At 34.7% G+C, this 17,999-nt stretch overlaps 1 protein-coding gene across 2 annotated transcripts in view; it reads right to left on the reverse strand.

Annotated features, from left to right (window-relative positions):
• Positions 1 to 17,999, reverse strand: part of ARHGAP32 (Rho GTPase activating protein 32) — a 210,687-nt gene that overhangs the window by 169,868 nt on the left and 22,820 nt on the right. The window contains exons 3-5 of one of the 2 annotated variants that reach the window (XM_035009288.1): positions 2,739 to 2,830; positions 2,076 to 2,117; positions 1,621 to 1,705 (exon numbers count right to left, since the gene is read on the reverse strand). In XM_035009288.1, coding sequence (XP_034865179.1) covers positions 1,621 to 1,705; positions 2,076 to 2,117; positions 2,739 to 2,830 — 219 coding nt within the window. The remainder of the gene's footprint in view (positions 1 to 1,620; positions 1,706 to 2,075; positions 2,118 to 2,738; positions 2,831 to 17,999) is intronic. The other variant, XM_035009289.1, reaches the window with a different exon arrangement.

Here is a 17,999-nt window from a genome sequence, read left to right on the forward strand (position 1 = left end):
ACATTTGAAAAGATGTTCAACTGCATTAGAAATCAGGAGACTGCAGATTAAAATACGAGAGAAACTTACATCCCCATCAGATGGGTAAAAATTAACAAGTATCAAACAACCAAGAGTTGGCAAGGATGTAGAATAGCAACTCTCATTTACTGTTTAGGGGAGTAGAAATTTGTAAATCACTTTAAAAGTAGTTTGGCTTTACTTAGTAAAGCTGGACATGTGGATCTGCTATAACCCTGAAATTCTTTTTTTTTTTTTAAGATTTTATTTATTTGCGAGAGAGAGAATGAGAGACAGAGAGTATGAGAGGGAGGAGGGTCAGAGGGAGAAGCAGACTCCCTGCCGAGCAGGGAGCCCGATGCGGGACTCGATTCTGGGACTCCGGGATCATGACCTGAGCCGAAGGCAGTCGCTTAACCAACTGAGCCACCCAGGCGCCCCATAACCCTGAAATTCTATTCCTAGGTATATACCATGAGAAACTCCTGCATATATGCACCAGGTTATGGGTACAATAATGTTCACAAAGGGCCCAAACTGACCACCCCTATTTCAAACAAACAAAAAAGAACAGATAAATTACTTGTGTCATATGCATGCTATAGATTAATATACAGTAACAAACTGAACCAACTATAACTACAAACATCTACAGGGATCAATTTCACAATGTTAAATGAAAGAAGAAAGAATACACTCAATAATGAAGCCTACCAAGGTTCGATATTTCAACCTATCCCCAGTGCCCCTGATCCTTCTTATCATGTTCTACCTTTTTACCATAGCTCTTATCTTCTTGGCCATCCTCTGTGCTCTTTAAGAATGCATTTTCAGTTTTGGTTGTGATTATTGCTCACTAATACAGCCAAAGCACCTACAACAGTGCCTGGTATAGAGTGCTTGCTCAATAAGTATTTGCTGAATGGACTAGAATAATTCCAATTATTTAAGTTCAAGAACAGGCAAACTAAACACCATATTGATTAGAGATATAGATAGTAAAACTATAAAAAATTATAATGAATATTATAAAAGTCATGGCATAAGTAATCTTTAGGGTAGAGAAGGCAAATGCAACAGAGTAAGGACACCCAGGAAATTTCTCTCTTAGCCTGGGCTTTAAAATGTACACACACATATATATATATAATATATATATATACACCCATGCATATGTTTATAAACATATATATTTATACACACACTATACCTCACAATAAGAAAAATTATTGAAAAAAACCTCCATTAGTACATCTCCCCCACACCATCCCACTTCACTCCTACTCTGATTTAACCATCATTACTCTGACCCAACATAAGAGTCAGGGAAACTAGAATCCTTCATGCTAGAAAACAATGGCAAACTTTGTCTAGGAATCTAACAGAAATGCTGAGATTTATACTGATCCTATTATACTATTTCCACTTGAAAGGAGTCATCAGGTATCAAGTATTAGTCAACAGAAGAAAATAAAAGTTTTTAAATCCACCACCAAGACATCAATAGAAAAAACTACTTCTAAGTGTTACCGCTCAGGTACGTAGATTTAAAAAAAGATAGAAAAGAATAGAGATATAGATATATCTTAATTCAGTATGTAGGAAATATTTCAAATATACCTGTATGCTGCCAAACTCAACGTTCTCATAATGGAAATGTGCACATTCAGCCATCTTCGGAAAGTGACCTTTAGTGAAGGGTAACCTGAAGTACATGAAATAACTAAGTGAGATGCAAGATACTGGAATACTCAAAATTACTAAGCCTAAGGAAAAAATAAAAGGGTTGGAGAGCTCATGCAAGCAAAACTATTTAATAAGCACATGCGCATGAGCACACATATATCCACACAAACCTTTCCAGAAATACAGTAAATCAAACAAAAATTACATTTAGTGCACAGATCAAAAGCAAAAAAAAAAAAAAATTAAAAAGCATGACTACACTTTCTTATCCTTGACCCAAGGCAAGGCCCATAGAAAATCTACGATTTCAGTGAATGTTATGAAAACTGTGAAGAGCCAACTTCTAATCAGAAGCAGCATTCCCAACAAAATACAAAACCAGATTTTACCTGTGAATGTTGTCGCAGCCCATCAGTCCTGGATTAGTGGGTCTGGATGCAGAATGAATATTTTTATCTTTGTCTTTTCTCTATTTACAATGAAAACATAGCTGCCTAACCCTCTAACAGGTGAAAAGATGGTTTTTCTGTTTTTGTTTTTTAATACCAGCCTAATGGGATGGTGGGGGTATTCAGGCTTCAGTGAGAAAGTATGGAATGTTTTTTCTGTTGAAAACTGAAATAGGATGATACCTTCAGATATTTTATGTAAGAGTCAACTACTAGCATCCAATAGGCTTTCTCAAAGGCAGAGCTGAGATACAGCAATCTCATAATTCAAACAAAAAAGTTGATTTTTCTAAATGAATGAGAGCATGTAATAAGGGCACCAAGACAGACACACTTGGATTGTTCCTGCTGAACAAATGCGATCTAACAGCCAATGACATAAAGTTGTTGCAAGAACAAAATTAAAGTATATTTTTAGACAAGGAGATAATCTCCAAATCTATTCCACTAATTGCTAAGTCATAATTTAGGCTTACAGTATAATTTAATGTATGGACAGTAAGAGCATATTTAGTAAGAAATCTAAAGAAAAGTTTTAAGAACTAAAAAACTGACTCCCATTTATAAAAACTCATTTAAAACCCACTGTAAAATTATACTTACTTTTTCACATGTTTAACCTTCATACTGGCTGTACTGCCACATGTCTTAAGACTAAGATCTCCAGGAATCTCTGGAACATCGGCTCCTCTTGCCTTAAAAAAAAATAATAAAAACAAAAGATTTAGGACTATTCCCTTAGTATAAATAGGTTTTAAAAAGCAGATTATAATTTTAATGGTTATGCTGACTGAACCAACAGCAATACATACTAATAATCTTTTCTTAAAACTATAATTTACTTGAGTCTTGATTACTAAGAATAAGGAAAAACTATTCACCTAATTCAAATACTTTACTGCATAAGAAAAAATTTTCTGTGAAATATGAATTATTATACTCTTATAATCAGGTTTCAAAATCAGCTATTATATTATCTGCCTCAACACAAACTAAAATCTTCCCCAGGGAATTGGAAAAAAATAACATTGGTTACAGAATTAATAAAAGCTAAAATGGCAACAGAACATAATTAGAAGATCACAACATGCATTTCTCACACCAAAAGATAGGTGACATCTATATTATACTTCCAGCTTACTCTTTTGTCTGCCACAGTTTTCAGACAGGATTTTTTAATTCTAGTGACACATTTCAGCTGCATGATTTTAAAAACAAACTGAGGGATCAGAAGGGTCTTCATATTCTGGGCAAAATAAACCGCAAATCCTAATATCTATCATAAACAAATTTACAATATATTATCTATGATTTGTAACAGAAAAACTGAGTTATTATAGCCAATGCCACAGGATGCAATAAGGAAGAATAACATGGGATGAGTAGTTAAAATGACTTAAGAGGAGATTTGCAAAGAAGATGTATATATAACAGAATCCTATTCAACCATAAAAAGGAATGAAATCCTGCCACTGGCAATAACATGGATGGACCCTGAAGGCATTATGTTAAGTGAAATAAGTCAGAAAGAGAAAGACAAATACCAAATGATCTCACTTATATGTAAAATCTAAAAAACAAAAGAAACCCCAAAAACAAAAAAACAAAAACCAAACTCACTGATTCAGAGAACAGATTGGCTTTTTGGGGTACAGGGGGAAGGGCTAACTCTAACTCTAGACTCTAAAAATGTGGTGAAACTGATCATGTAAATGACATCTTAGGTTGATAATATCCTAGATGAATACTGTGTACTTTAAAAATTATGAGTGAACAATATATTTTTAAGGACAAAATGAAAATATTTTCCCCTAGTCATTCATTCAACTGAAAAGACTTCATCACACAGTATTTTGCAACAACCTAGATCATCTTATTTTGCTAAAATAACGTGTAACAATATTCTTTCATCTTTTATGAAGTTTGTGCACCAAAATTTACCTGACATAAAGAGGTTTGCTGTGCTTAAATTCTTATTAAAATTTCTAATAAAGTGGGTTTTCACTATTTATTCTGTAAATTATTCATAAATTAACTTAAAAAGGGTAACTGGACATAAACACAGCAGAAGAAAAGATCAGTGAATTTAAAGAAGTAGCAAGAAAACAATGGGCAAAAAATTGTTTGGTTTTTAGTTTTTGTGTGTGAAAGAAAAAGACCATAAAAAAAAGTCTCAGTGACATATGCAACAATATAAAGCCATTTAACACACATGTAACTGGAAAAAAAACAAAACCATACATGTAACTGAAGGTGAAAAAAGGAGAGGAAAATGACCTCTCTGGGGATGGCAGGAGGGGGATTAAGAAGGAGAAGAGGAATAGAAAAAACATTTGAAAAAAATAGATTAAAAAGTTACAAATTTTATGATGATTATAAACACACTGATCCAGAAAACTTCATAAATCCAAAGTCTGATAAACACTTAGGAAATCACACAGGGCCTATCATAATCAAATGGCTGAAAAAAAAGCACTGATAAAGAGAAAATCTTAATAGCTGCCAAAGGGAAAAAAAAGAATATATATTACATTCACCGGAATAAACAGAATAAAAGCAGAAAATTTGGACTAAGCACTTTCAACTGCTTTTTTAAATACGTGTCAACACAGAATTCTACATCCAGCAAAATTTATTTCAAAAAAAGAATGTGAAGTTTCCAGCCTCTTCCACTATTTACAATAAAAACTCTAAAGATAACAAAATGAAACAAAATATGAACATGCAACTACTTGAGAGCTCTAGAAAATTTAATGAGGCAGGTAGATTTGGAAGCACAGTCAAAACCTGAAGAGTGATTACAGTGGCATTGTGCTTCTGGTTTTCCCCCACTCTGTTACTTCCTGGATTGACCCAAGAACAGGCTGAATCAGGGTATAAGTAACAGGTAGGGTCAGCAAAACTCTTAGGGAAGTCCAACTTTCTGGCCAAAGGACTTGAAAACTGCCCCTTGAACGTGGGGAAAAGAGCCAAGAGATTTTTTTTTTCCCTCTTTGATCTCTTCCAACATGGCCCAAGAACAGACTGGACACCATTTCAGCTGTAGCATGGGCATGTAAGATCCTGAGTGAAAACCCTTCTTCTGAATAGAGAAACAATTAAAAAAGGACGCTGTTATATAAAGATTGTAGAGATAATCCTTCTTATTTTTTTATTTTTTCTCTCACTACTTAGACCTAACAGTAGCCCAGTCAGGAAAAAATATGTGCAATACCAGAGGCTAAAACTCTTGGACAACTCCACCCTTCCAGTCAGAGAAATCAGGAAAAGTATCCTTTGAGAGCAGTGTGTACAAAATCCCTAACAAAGATAAGAGTATAGCAAAGGCTGTAAAACTGAACTGATGCTAAAACCACCATCTAAGGAAGTCTAGAAAGAAAGTTCAATCTGAACCCAACCAGGCCGATGCCTGATAAGACAAAAAAAAAGTCAATATTCTCTAGAGGATGTTAGTGGAGTCAGTCTCACAACACAATATTCAAAATGTCCATGATGTAATCCAAAATTACAAGATACACCAAAACCAGTAAAATATGAGCAATTCCCAAAGGAAAAGACAATCAAGAAATGCCAAATGTGAAATGAAACAGATGCTGGACTTATCAAAGACCTTAAAACGGCTATATAGAATAAACACACTGCATTAGATATTGAAACTAATGGAAAGACAAAAATTCCTTGATGAAAAATGTAAACCATACAAAAAGATCAAATAAAAATTTCAAAACTGAAAAATGTAGTATCTGAAATAAAAACTACTGACTTGGCTCAATAGCAGAATGGAAATGATAGAGGAAAAGAGTCAGTGAACCTAACAGACAAAAAGAAACTATGCAATATGAAGAGCATATATTTAAAATGTTTTAAAAGATTGAAAAATATGAACAGACCCATAGATACCCAACAAGAAGAAACACTGTCACAGGAAAAAAACCTATTTGAAATAACTCTAATTCATGAAAATATAACAAATATGTTAAAAGATACATGTTAAAGATTCAAGATCAGCAAAAATAAAACAATAAAATCAAACAAAACCGCAAAACAACACATCATAATCAAGCTGTTTACAACCAACATAAAAGAAGTATCCTGAGAGCTGCCAGAGAAAAAAAGGCATATTATATAGAAAGTAATAAGAATTGAAATGACTGGATTTCTTATTAGAAACCAAGAAGACCAAAAGACAGTGGAACGACATTTATAAAATGTTGAAAGAACTCTCAACACAAAAAAACTACATCAAGTGAAAATATCCTTCAGAAATGACATAAAAATAAGGTCATAGTCAGATTTTTAAAAATTAAGAGACTCTGTTACCAGTAGATGGGCTCTAAAAGAAATGCTAAAAAAAAAAGCTCTTTCTGTAGAAGGAAATGGTATCAGAGTAAAACATGGGTCTTCTAGCACAAAGGAAGAGCAATAGAAATAATAAATGATTAGGTAAATGTAATAGATCGCTAATCTCCTCTTAAGTTCTTTAAAATACATGTGCCAGGTGAAAGCAAAAATTATAACACTGATCAATGAATGTAGATGTAATGCTTATAAGAACAGTATTAAAGGAGAAAGATAAAGGAACCTACATGGTGGTAAGGTTTCTATATTCTGCTTGAAGTGTAAAACAGTAATTTTAAGTAGAATATAAAAAGTTGGGAAAATGAGACCAACAATAGATTAAAAAAAAAGAAAACACCATGATGAGGTAGATCCCAGGAATGCAAGACTAACCATCTGGAAAGAAACTCAATGTTTTGGGTTTGAATTTATTTCAGGAATACAAGAATGGCTTAATAACAGAAAATCTATTATTATAATTACTTCAAATGGCAGTAATGCAAAGTAATAGATCTCAAATAGGATATATCCTCCTAGAGATAAAGGGAAACAACATATATTTGCATTATTCTTTTGAAACTATTAAAAGTAGAAGATGAAAGCGAATAAGTAATTGCTAACGTCATTAAAAATCTAAGTCATTAAAAACTTAGGTGAATTCAGCATAAGAGATACAAATATAAATCAAGGAAATTAAGTAGAAGCCCTTACCATTTTCCTCTTTTTTGGTGGTGGGGGGTTCTGACTAAGGCTGCTAGAATGATCGAACAGGCAAATGCAGAAGGTACACCAGAACTTAACTACAGCCAGCATGTAGCTGAGTCTTCTGTGATATACCCATGGATAGAATTTTAAAATCGTAACTCAATATTAATACGGTTAGACCAATTTGGAGCTGGTTTAAAACTCAAATATTGTTAAATGTCAATTATATGGCAAATCATTATGAGACAGGAAGAAGGCAGCAGATCACAGGGCTTTTTTATTCCTAAATTTCTCAAGATTTTTATAAAAGATAAATGAAAACATATGACATATTCATCAAATTTATAGACAGAAGAAACCTAGAAGGGATACTAACACTCTGAGTGACAGAAGTTGAAGAGATTTTATTTTAACACGCTGCAAACACAAACTAAAATTACTATAAAGTTCATCAAGAACAAACATTTAAAGCCCTGAAATTATTTTCAAAACTCAATTTCATAAGTATGACTGGGGGGGGGTGGTGAATGCTCTTGTCTGTTTGACAAGAATTCATGTAACAAGATCTAAGGACTGTACTTGACCACAAGCTAACTATAAGCCACAGTGTATCTTCACTGGTAAAAAGTTAACACAGTCTGAAAAAATGTGGCATCCATAACAAGGACAGTCAGTACTTGTTTCTCCATAATCGGAACCAGTTAAACCACATAAGGGAACATTTCATCCATTTTAGGAAAACATTATTTGATACTGAAAACATACAAAAATAGGAACTGGCAATGCTTTATCCTCTGCTTTACTTCTCCATAACCCAGAAAAATATTCCACCATTCCTGCCACTGGTACAGATCTTCAAAGAATCTTCCAAATGGCTATTACCCTGATCCCAAATCCAAGTAAAGCTCTCCCATGACTGGGTTGTAACTGAAGTGATTTAACAGTAGTGTAACACATGGTGTTCTGATATAGAACCATAAAGCTGGCTACTTCTAAAGTCAGCCCCAACACAACGTTGTTGAATCTGTGTGTGTGACTATCTTCTCCCGAAGTCTATAAAGACCATCTTAACAGATACCAGCAGAATGCTAACAGGTATTACAGATTTTTAACTAAGGAAAAAAATAGGGTATGAAAAGGTATTTAACATACAATCAGAGCACTGAAAGAAATCTCATTCAGCCATTCCATAGCAGAGGAAACTGAAACCAATAAAGAAGAAACAACATGCCACAGTGCACTAGTCACAGTATTTAAACTGAATCTTTATTACAAAACCTGCTACATTTAATATAGGCATATGGAAGAAAAAAGGTTCAAAGACAACTGATTTTTTAAATGAAAAATTACGAGAAACAGCTTTTCTTCTATCAAAATATGAAAGACTAAAAATTTTTAAGACTGAAAAGATATGGCACAAAAGATACTAAACATTACTGCTTAGAATATGAATTAACAAAAGTTCTGGTAAGTAATGTGGGATCTTCATACTCTTTAGATAAGTTAGTTCCCCATAAGACAATAGTAAAAAGAAAAGACAAATTCATCATAAAGATATTCATCAAAGTGAAAAATATAAAGCAAATTCAAGGTCCTAATAATTAATGAAACATCAAACAATACCTTCTATATTATAGGGTATTATTTAGTCCTTAAATTTCTTTTATATTAAGAGTTTTCACTTAATACCAATTACAACACATGGTATACATAAATCTCTCCCAATCATAAAAAAATGTATAGTTTTATAAATTATTAGTGGTTTTAAATCTCCTAGAATATTTGTAATTTCCACCAACTAAGGTTAACACAGGAGTTAACTATACCATGAAGCATATATAACAGAAAAACTATGCAACACTGTGGTAAGCAACATTCTAAAGAAGGACCCTTCCCCCAAACTCCTGCCAAGATTCCTACCTCCTGGTTATTCAAACACGAAGCTAGGTCATGATAGGAAGAGATTTTTGGGTGTAATTCAAGTCCCAGGTCAGCTGATCTTAAAATAATTGTCTGGACTAATCTAATCAAAAAAGCACTTCAAAAGCAGTTTTCTCCAGCTGGTAGCAAAAGGGAAAACCAGGAAGATTTAAAGCATGATAAGGATTTGAGGTGCTGCTGCTGGCTTTGAAGCCTGAAGTGTCCAAGCGAGAAGGAATTCAGGCAGCCTCTAATAGTAGAAAACAGCCCCCCGCTGACAGGCAACAAGGAAACTAGGACCTCAGACCCAGGAACTAGAACAATTCTGCCCACAACCTAAATGAGGTAGAAAGCAGATTCTTCAGTCTTCAGATGAGAGCCCAACCCAGCCAACACCTTGATTTCTGCCTTACAAGACCCTGAGCAGAAAACCCAGTTCAGCTTGCCCAAACTTGTGACCTACAGAACTGTAAGACAACAAATGAGTATTGTTTTTTAAGTCCCTACATTTGTCATAATTTCTCACACAGCAATAGAAAATGAATACTAATAATGTGGATATTTAAGACCCTAGAAATTCCTAAATGATCCAGGCTTTAAGTGCTCCTTTACCTCTCATGCAATTAAAACTCTCTCTCTTGGGGCACCTGGGTGGCTCAGTCAGCTAAGCAACTGCCTTTGGCTCAGGTCATGATCTCAGGGTGGTGGGAATGAGCTCCACAGGAGAGCTCCTTGCTCAGCAGGAAGTCTGCTTTTCTCTCTCCCTCTGTTCCTCCCCCCAGCTCGCATGCTCTCTCTGTCTCAAATAGATAAATAAAATCTTTTAAAAAAAATAAATAAACAAAACTCTCCCTCTCTCTTCCCAGGACTGTGATGCAAAGCCCCAGGAGCTTTTGCTTTCCAGCACTCCCAGTCTCCACTGAATGTGCTGACTTCAGTACTCTCCCAAGACAGCTGCTGAAACTCACAGGAGTATGCTGCTCATGTGAAGCAAAGCCCTGGAAGAAAGTGCAATTTCTGCAGGTGGGGTTGGTAGCCAGTGGGAGGTACACAGATCTGATTCAGTTTAACAGCCATCTCCCCTTTCTCCCTTGCAACCCATACTTCAGTGTGCATGCCACAAACTGTTCCATACCCATTTTGCAGCTCTCAAGACCCTCATTCAGGGCACCTGGGTGGCTCAGTCGGTTAGCACCTGCCTTCGGCTCAGATCATGGTCTCACAGTTCTGGCTCAGGTCATGGTCTCAGGGCTCTGGGATTGACCCTTGTGTCAGGCTCCGTGCTCAGAAGGGAATCTGTTTCTCCCTCTTCCTCTGCCTCTACCCCCCACTTGTGCTCGCATGCTCTCTCTCTAATAAATAATATCTTTTAAAAAAAATGACCCTCACTCATTTCCCCTACAAAGAAGAAAACTTAATTCCTTTCCTTCTCAATGGCAATATTTTTATTCCCCTTTCACAGGTGTCCCTACACTATGTCCACCAGCCAGATCTCTTCCTTCCAGTGAACCAGCCAACTCCTTTACCTATGACACTTTCCATAATGTACAATGGGGAATACCCAGTTTTCCCTTCACTGCAGCACCTTAATAATAAGGCAGAATGCATATGTTCAATGGGAAGAAAAAGATACAAAACTATATATTGTTTACAAGTATAAAATTATATTCCCAGACATGATGGGGAAAAGAGAATATATTAACAAAGCAATATTCTTTGAAAGCAGCAGTTTGGAGAAATCTGTAGAAGAAAATCGTGTTTATATGGGTGTTAAATTAGAAACTCTTTGCATTGAAAGAAGACACAAAGGAAATATACCAAAATAATCTCACCAGTGTGGGAAATGGAATTATGGGTGAGTTGCTCTTTTTTTCTCCTATTTCCACATTTTCTATATATGCATGTTTTTTTGTTTTTTAAAGGAAGAAAGCTTTACTGAGAAAAAGAGAGAGGGAAAGAGAGAAAGCGAGCTAGCTACCTTCTTCCACCTCTGCATGTTACCTACCTTAGAGCAACCATATGCAAATGCATAACAACCCATTATAACTAAATGAGATTAGATATTCAATATAATTCCAATAGACAAAAGTGGGTATTCACATTTACAGGCAATTTAGAAAAGAACAAGAGTAAAAACATATTTATGATGAGATATACCCATGTTCTAGTAATAAAATGGATTTTTTGATCACTGAGCTAAGTCATGAGTTAATGTGGTAGGAGCTAGAACCACGGTGGAGATGCATCTCAAAGCAGAAAAAGAAGGAGAAATAACTGGTCTTCTCCCCTTTTCCTGCCCTCCAGTCTTCTATCAGTGCCTCCAACTGGCCAAACCCACCCAGAAGCCTGCTGGTAAGAGAGCCTAGGAAATGTAGTTTGCAGGCATTTGCCTCCTACAATCGAGAAAAAAGCAGAAGGGCAGGAAATCCCAAACCCAGCTTCATAATATTCCTTACTAAATAATGAAGATATCATTGTATTTATATATAATTCCAGTATTTTATAATATGAGTGATTTTATATAAAATCTCATTTTCACAAGGTAGACAAATAACATCCGTATTAACACAGAGGCACATACACATACATGCACATTCCTAATCATCTGAATAAGCAAGATTGTAATACTAAATCTCTACGGGGCATAAAAGCAAACTATTCAAAATGAGTAGTTAATACTTAAGAACAACAAAGGTAGATCTGAAATTGCTATAGAAAATCAACAGTATCACCAAATAAGCATTCACAAAGGACATCAAAATGCAATCAGCATAAGAATAAATTGTTATCAAAATGACCCCAGCATGTCCTTTTCTTCAAAGAACAAAAAATCCCAATACAACATATGTGAGGGGAACAGAAGCCTAGATCACAATCTTCTTTATGTACAAGGCTAGGGAAAAGCATGTAAAAATAATTCAGGGGAAAAAATGGTAACTTTCTGCCACTCTTCACTTTTTTCCTTTAGCAGACTCAAATTTTATTTATTATATTCTTTTTATTACTTGTATTCAGAATTTGAGGGAAGGCACAACAGCTTTAGACTAATGTTATAAATAACATTTCATCAAAATGATGATGAAAATAACACTTCTGCTTAAAAAAGAGTAGTAAAGGGAAAAATATTTGGCCTCTTAAATGGGAAAAAAAAAAACTGTAGGAGCTATCCCTATGTTGGTAGAACTGTATGCATATACAGATAGTCTCCGACTTGAAATGGTTTTACTTACGACTTTTTGACTTTACAATGGTACAAAAGGAATGCACATTCAGTAGAAACCATACTTTAAGTTTTGATTTTGACTTTTTCCTGGGCTAGCGATATATAGTACCATACTTTCTACTGATACTGGGCAGCAGCAGTGAGCCATAGCTCCTAGTCAACAACAGGATCGTGAGGGTAAGCAATGGTTCTGTACCCATACAACCATTCCGGCTTTCACTTTCAGTATAATATACAATAAATCCATTGAGATATCCAACACTTTATTATAAAACAGGCTTTGTGTTAAATAATTTTGCCCAACTGTAGGCTAATGTAAGTATTCTGAGCACATTTAAGATAGACTAGGCTAAGCTATAACGTTCAGTAGGTTAGATGTATCAAATGCATTTTCCAAAAAAAAATGCATTTTCAACTTAAAGTATTTTCAACGTACAATTGGTTTATCAGGATGTGACCCCATCATAAGTCAAGGAAGATCTATACATATACATATGCATTACAATCTACATAACTGAAAAACCAAGATTTGAATATGAAATCCATTCTGTCAAGAAAAGCAAATGGGACTGCCAGTGTCCATTCAACCATAGTTTCACCACAGGACACACGTGGAACAAATCTCTGAAATGAAAAATGTTTATAGAGGCTATTAAATTTTAATTGGTCTAAGTATTATTCCTTTCTTACAAAGGAACAAGAGACAATAAGGGGAAATGTAATAATAATTATCCCAATACCATGGAAAAGCTAAATCTGTTAAATCTACCATATATTATGTTGAACAACAATATCACTAAAATGATTTTTTTTTTGAGAGAGGGAGAGAGTGGAGGGAGGGGGAGAGGGAGAGAGAAAATGTTAAGCAGGCTTGCGGAGCCTGAGTTGAGGCTCAGTCTCACAACCCTGAGATCGCAACCTGAGCCGAAATCAAGAGTTGGATGCTTAACCAATTAAGCCACCCAGGTGCCCCAATTCTTAAAGAGTAAGTATATTACCAAGAAATTAAATTAACTGAGTTATCTGTGTGAATATTTTCAAAAGAATTTTGATACAACAAAATACCCTTAATATTAAATAATTTTCTTCGCTTATTTCCTCCAACATAGTATCCAGAACTGAACTTCTAACGTGCAAGTGCTAAAAAGACCTTGGAACCAAAGGAGGCAGGTAGATTTAAGTACAAGGATAACTCCCAAAGCATACAAATAACTATCAAATAAGATCCAGGAGTAAACTATATAATTATTCCTATTTAATTTTCTATTTTGAAAGGGAACAACCGGGTGAGATTACTAAAGCAAAAAAAAAAAAAAAACAAAAACCCTATGATTTTAAAAAGTGATTATAAAATTAATTCCTTCACAATGAAGAAGTTGCCTTAAAGTTCAATTCCACTACAAAATAATGTCTCTTCAGAGAAAACCAATTAAGAGCAAGAAAAAAATTATTCAGGGAACATTTAAAATAATTTAGGAAAAGTTATCAGCAAGATCCATTACTATAATAATCACAAATCCTCCAGCAGGCAACATCTGGTAAATCAACATAAAAATAAAAACAATGACATATGAGCAAAATTGTTAAATATTCTGAAATATATACTTCTCTATAATGGAGATTCATTCTTTCTTTCATCTCACTCCCATCTGTCCCAATCATTAAAGATAATCCTCCTTATTCAGCGAGTATTTTATTTGCTGAAAATACAGGGTTCCAATGTTGTAAATAAATTTATCAGATATTTTCTATTAAGGTTCTTAGGAAAATCTAAAAACAGTATACTATTACCTTTATAGAGACTTTGTTCTGGTAAATTATTGCTAGTCTTCAGTGCTGCTAGAAAATGATATTGATCTGTTTCTACATTTGAATTTTGTACACCAGATCTACTAATAAAAATTTGCATGTAATATTTAAATATATATTATAAAACATAAAATACAAGTTCTTTCTGAAATAAGGAAAGGTATGAACAAAAGAATAGTAGAAGGGAAGAAAGAACCACAAATGAGGGAGACACCTCATTGGGAAACTTCTATTAAAGAAAGAAATAGCAAGATTCTAGACTATCCATGACACTCTAGTTGAGATCTATAAGAATCATTACTCCTCCAACTGCACGTTTCATGTACTTTCTCCCTGAATGTTTCCTAAGTTAAAAAAATTTTATGAAAAGCTATATAACAAATTCTCTCAGTAAAAGTAACATCCAGATCACTAAATGCCTTAAATAGCACAATATTTAGAATGTACAACTGACCCTTAAACAACACAGGAGTTAAGGACTCTGACCCCTTGCACAATTAAAAATTGAGTATAACTTTTGACTCCCCAAAAATTTAACTACTAAGAGCCTACTACTGACCAGAAGCCTTAACAATAACATAAATTGTCAATATTTTGCATGTTATATGTATTATATACTGTATTCTTACAATAAAGGAAGCTAGGGGAAAATATTATTAAGAAAATCACAGGGAAGAGAAAATATATTTACAGTACCAGGTATTTATCCAAGAAAATGCACACAGAAGTGGATCTGCGCAGTTCAAACCCGTGTTGTCCAAGGTCAACCGTAGTTTTCAGTTTAATAATTAACAATAAAATACTCGGTTTGAGATCAGTTCAACAGTACAAAAGATTTTGGGCTTAACCTTATAAAACTGCCAATTTTGAGCTTGTTTAACCTATAAAACTAACAATTTCATATGGTTCACCTAATACATATCTCAGAACTCTCAGCAGTACATTAATTATCTTCAATAATAAATGCCGCTTTGATTCATGCCAGAGAATTCCCACAATCTTCAGCCAGAAAAGGATGCACCATGGAATGGGGTGGGCTTGGAGTTGTTTATTGAAGAGTTCTGAATATATTTGGCAGGAATTCAAAACCTGGGCTTTGCATATTAATCAATGGTTGCATTTGTGATTATTCAGAAAGGAAAACTAAACAAAACATTCAGTTTTTAAAGACTGTGAAATGATAAACACCTTCAGTTTCTCTGAGTTATAACTAAAATTCACCCAAAAGTCTTTTATTCAAACTGTAGGGTTTTTATAGCTCAACTGGGTAAAAGGAACCAGTCTAAGTACCAAACAGAGTGGACAACTATTAATAAAGGAGAATAAACAAAATACACACCTCCTCCAAAATTACCTCTTCCTCAAGATTATTCAGGAGGAAATAATCCAGCTGTTTTAATCAATCCTCGTTCCTCTTTAGAAAGTAGGCAACAGACGGGGGAAATGGTCCAGTACAAAGGGTACTTTTGAAAAGTCTAAGAAAAATGTACCAATGGTCTCACTTTTATCTTAAAAAAAGAAAGGAGAGAAGAGAAAGAGAGAATAGAAAAGAAAGAAGAAAATTCATATTAACATCTAATAAATAATAAAGCAGGTAATAAAGATAGGATAATAAAACAGAAAAATTCAGGGCATTTTCAAGGAAAAACAAGTGTTTCTATTTGTCCAGAGAATGACAGTATCATTCATTCAAAAAAAAATATTACTAAGAATTTATTATGCCAGGCACAGGGGATGAAACAGTAAACAGAAGCGACAAAGTCCCTATATTCAAGGAGCTTATAATCTAAAGGAAAAGAAAGATAATAATGATACAAATTACATTTGCAAGTACTATGGAGAAAATTAAAGCCCCGTAAAAAAGGCAGAGAGGAAGGAAGGGCTATTATTAACTCTAAGAGAGTGAGTAAAGGCAGCACTTAACTGTAACATTTGAAGAGACCAGAAGGAAGGAGCAGAGCAAGCTTTGCAGATCATGCACTCCCCAGGAGAAGAGAACATAAATACAAAGGCCCTGAAGTGGTAGAATACTTGGCATATTTGAGAAAGAGTGAGGAGGCCATATAACTGGAGCAAAATGATGTATAACAAATGCAAGGATTCTGACCTGAGTGACTGGAATGAAGTTAGTATTATTAACATAAACCATCAAGTTAAAAGGAAGTAACTCATTTCTGGGAGGAGGAAAACTGAAATTTAGTGAACCTCCATAGGTCACAGTTTCTATAGGATCTTCCAGTGGGGAATGAATTCTTACAGAGCTAGAGATATGGACATGGAAGTCATCTGTATAGAGATGACAGTCCGATCTGCAGGAACAGTAAAGAAGTGGGAAGAAACAAGCATAAATAAACAAAATACAGACCCCCTGTATATGCCTGCATTTAGCAGGTGGGAAGAAGAAAGGCAGAGGAAAAGAGCCAGCCAACCCTTCAGGAGTGATTGTGGCTGCGATTACATGTGTGTGAGAAAGTATGCGTATGTGGGAGAGAGCACACATGTGCACACACGAGCCAAACACACACGTGTCTGTTTATGAGAAAGGAAAAGGGGAGGGCATGTGCTGAGGCACACATACATGTTAACAACATTGAGCATTAACTTGTTATCTTCCTTTGTAAAATTTTTGTTTTGTTGGAAATTCAGCATTTATAACTTGTTTTAATTTTCAGGGCTCTGGTTGTTAGCATCTATGAGCATTTTGACCAAGGACCATAGATTCTATTTTGTCAGTAACAACTTCTTTACTACATACAACATGACCTGTTTTAGCCATTAGCCTTGAACATGCTGATTTTAATGGTAAAAAAAAAAAAAACTCAAGTGAAAAACTGTTCCCCCAAAAAAATCCTTGAGAATTAACAGGATCCATTCTGAGATTACTATATAATCAATACTAAAAATAAAATACACAATAAAACACTAAGAAGTATGATGTAAGGTGGTTTTAGTTAAAATATTCAGAACTGGGGGTGCCTGGGTGTCTCAGTTGGTTGAGCGACTGCCTTCGGCTCAGGTCATGATCCTGGAGTCCCGGGATCGAGTTCCGCATCCGGCTCCCTGCTCGGCGGGGAGCCTGCTTCTCCCTCTGACCCTGCCCCCTCTCATGTGCTCTCTCATTCTCTCTCAAATAAAAAAAAAAAAAATCTTAAAAAAAAAAAATCAGAACTGGTTAAAGATTATCTCTTCAGGTTTTTTACCTTATCTTTTTAAGAACCTAACTTTTCACTAAATTATTTCACTGCTAAATAGTTGCAAATAAGTATTTCACTTAATAATTAAGAAAAACTATAGCTTTTATTAGATTTTTTATAATGCTTATATTATAGCTATTTAGTTAGAAATTTATGAAGAGCAATAAGTAAACTATAAATCACAAAAGGATAGGGTACTACTGTAGGGTTTGTTGTTTTAATTTTAAAATGATTTAGAACAGATCAATTATTAGTAAGGAGAGTGAATCAGTAATCAAAAACCTCCCAACAAATAAAAATCTAGGATCAGACAGCTTCACTAGTGCATTCTACCAAACGTTTAAAGTAGAACTAATACAAACCCTTCTTAAACTCTTCCAAAAAATAAGAGGAAACACTTTCATACTGATTATACAAGGCCAGCATTACCTGGCGGACAAGGACACTACAAGGAAAGTAAATTACAGGGGCACCTGGATGGCTCAGTCGGTTAATCATCTTTTCAGCTCAGGTCATGATCTCAGGGTCATGAGATCGAGCCCTGCCTCAGGCTCCTCACTCAGTGTGGAGTCCGCTTGAGATTCTCTGTCTCCTTCTCCCTTTGCCCCTTCCCCACAAACACACTCTAAAATAAATAAATAAATAAATAAATAAATAAATAAATAAATAAATAAA

This window comes from Mirounga leonina, unplaced genomic scaffold (genome assembly GCF_011800145.1).
Source record: "Mirounga leonina isolate KUSES-001 unplaced genomic scaffold, KU_Mleo_1.0 Mir_153, whole genome shotgun sequence".
Classification (NCBI taxonomy): Eukaryota; Metazoa; Chordata; class Mammalia; order Carnivora; family Phocidae; genus Mirounga; species Mirounga leonina.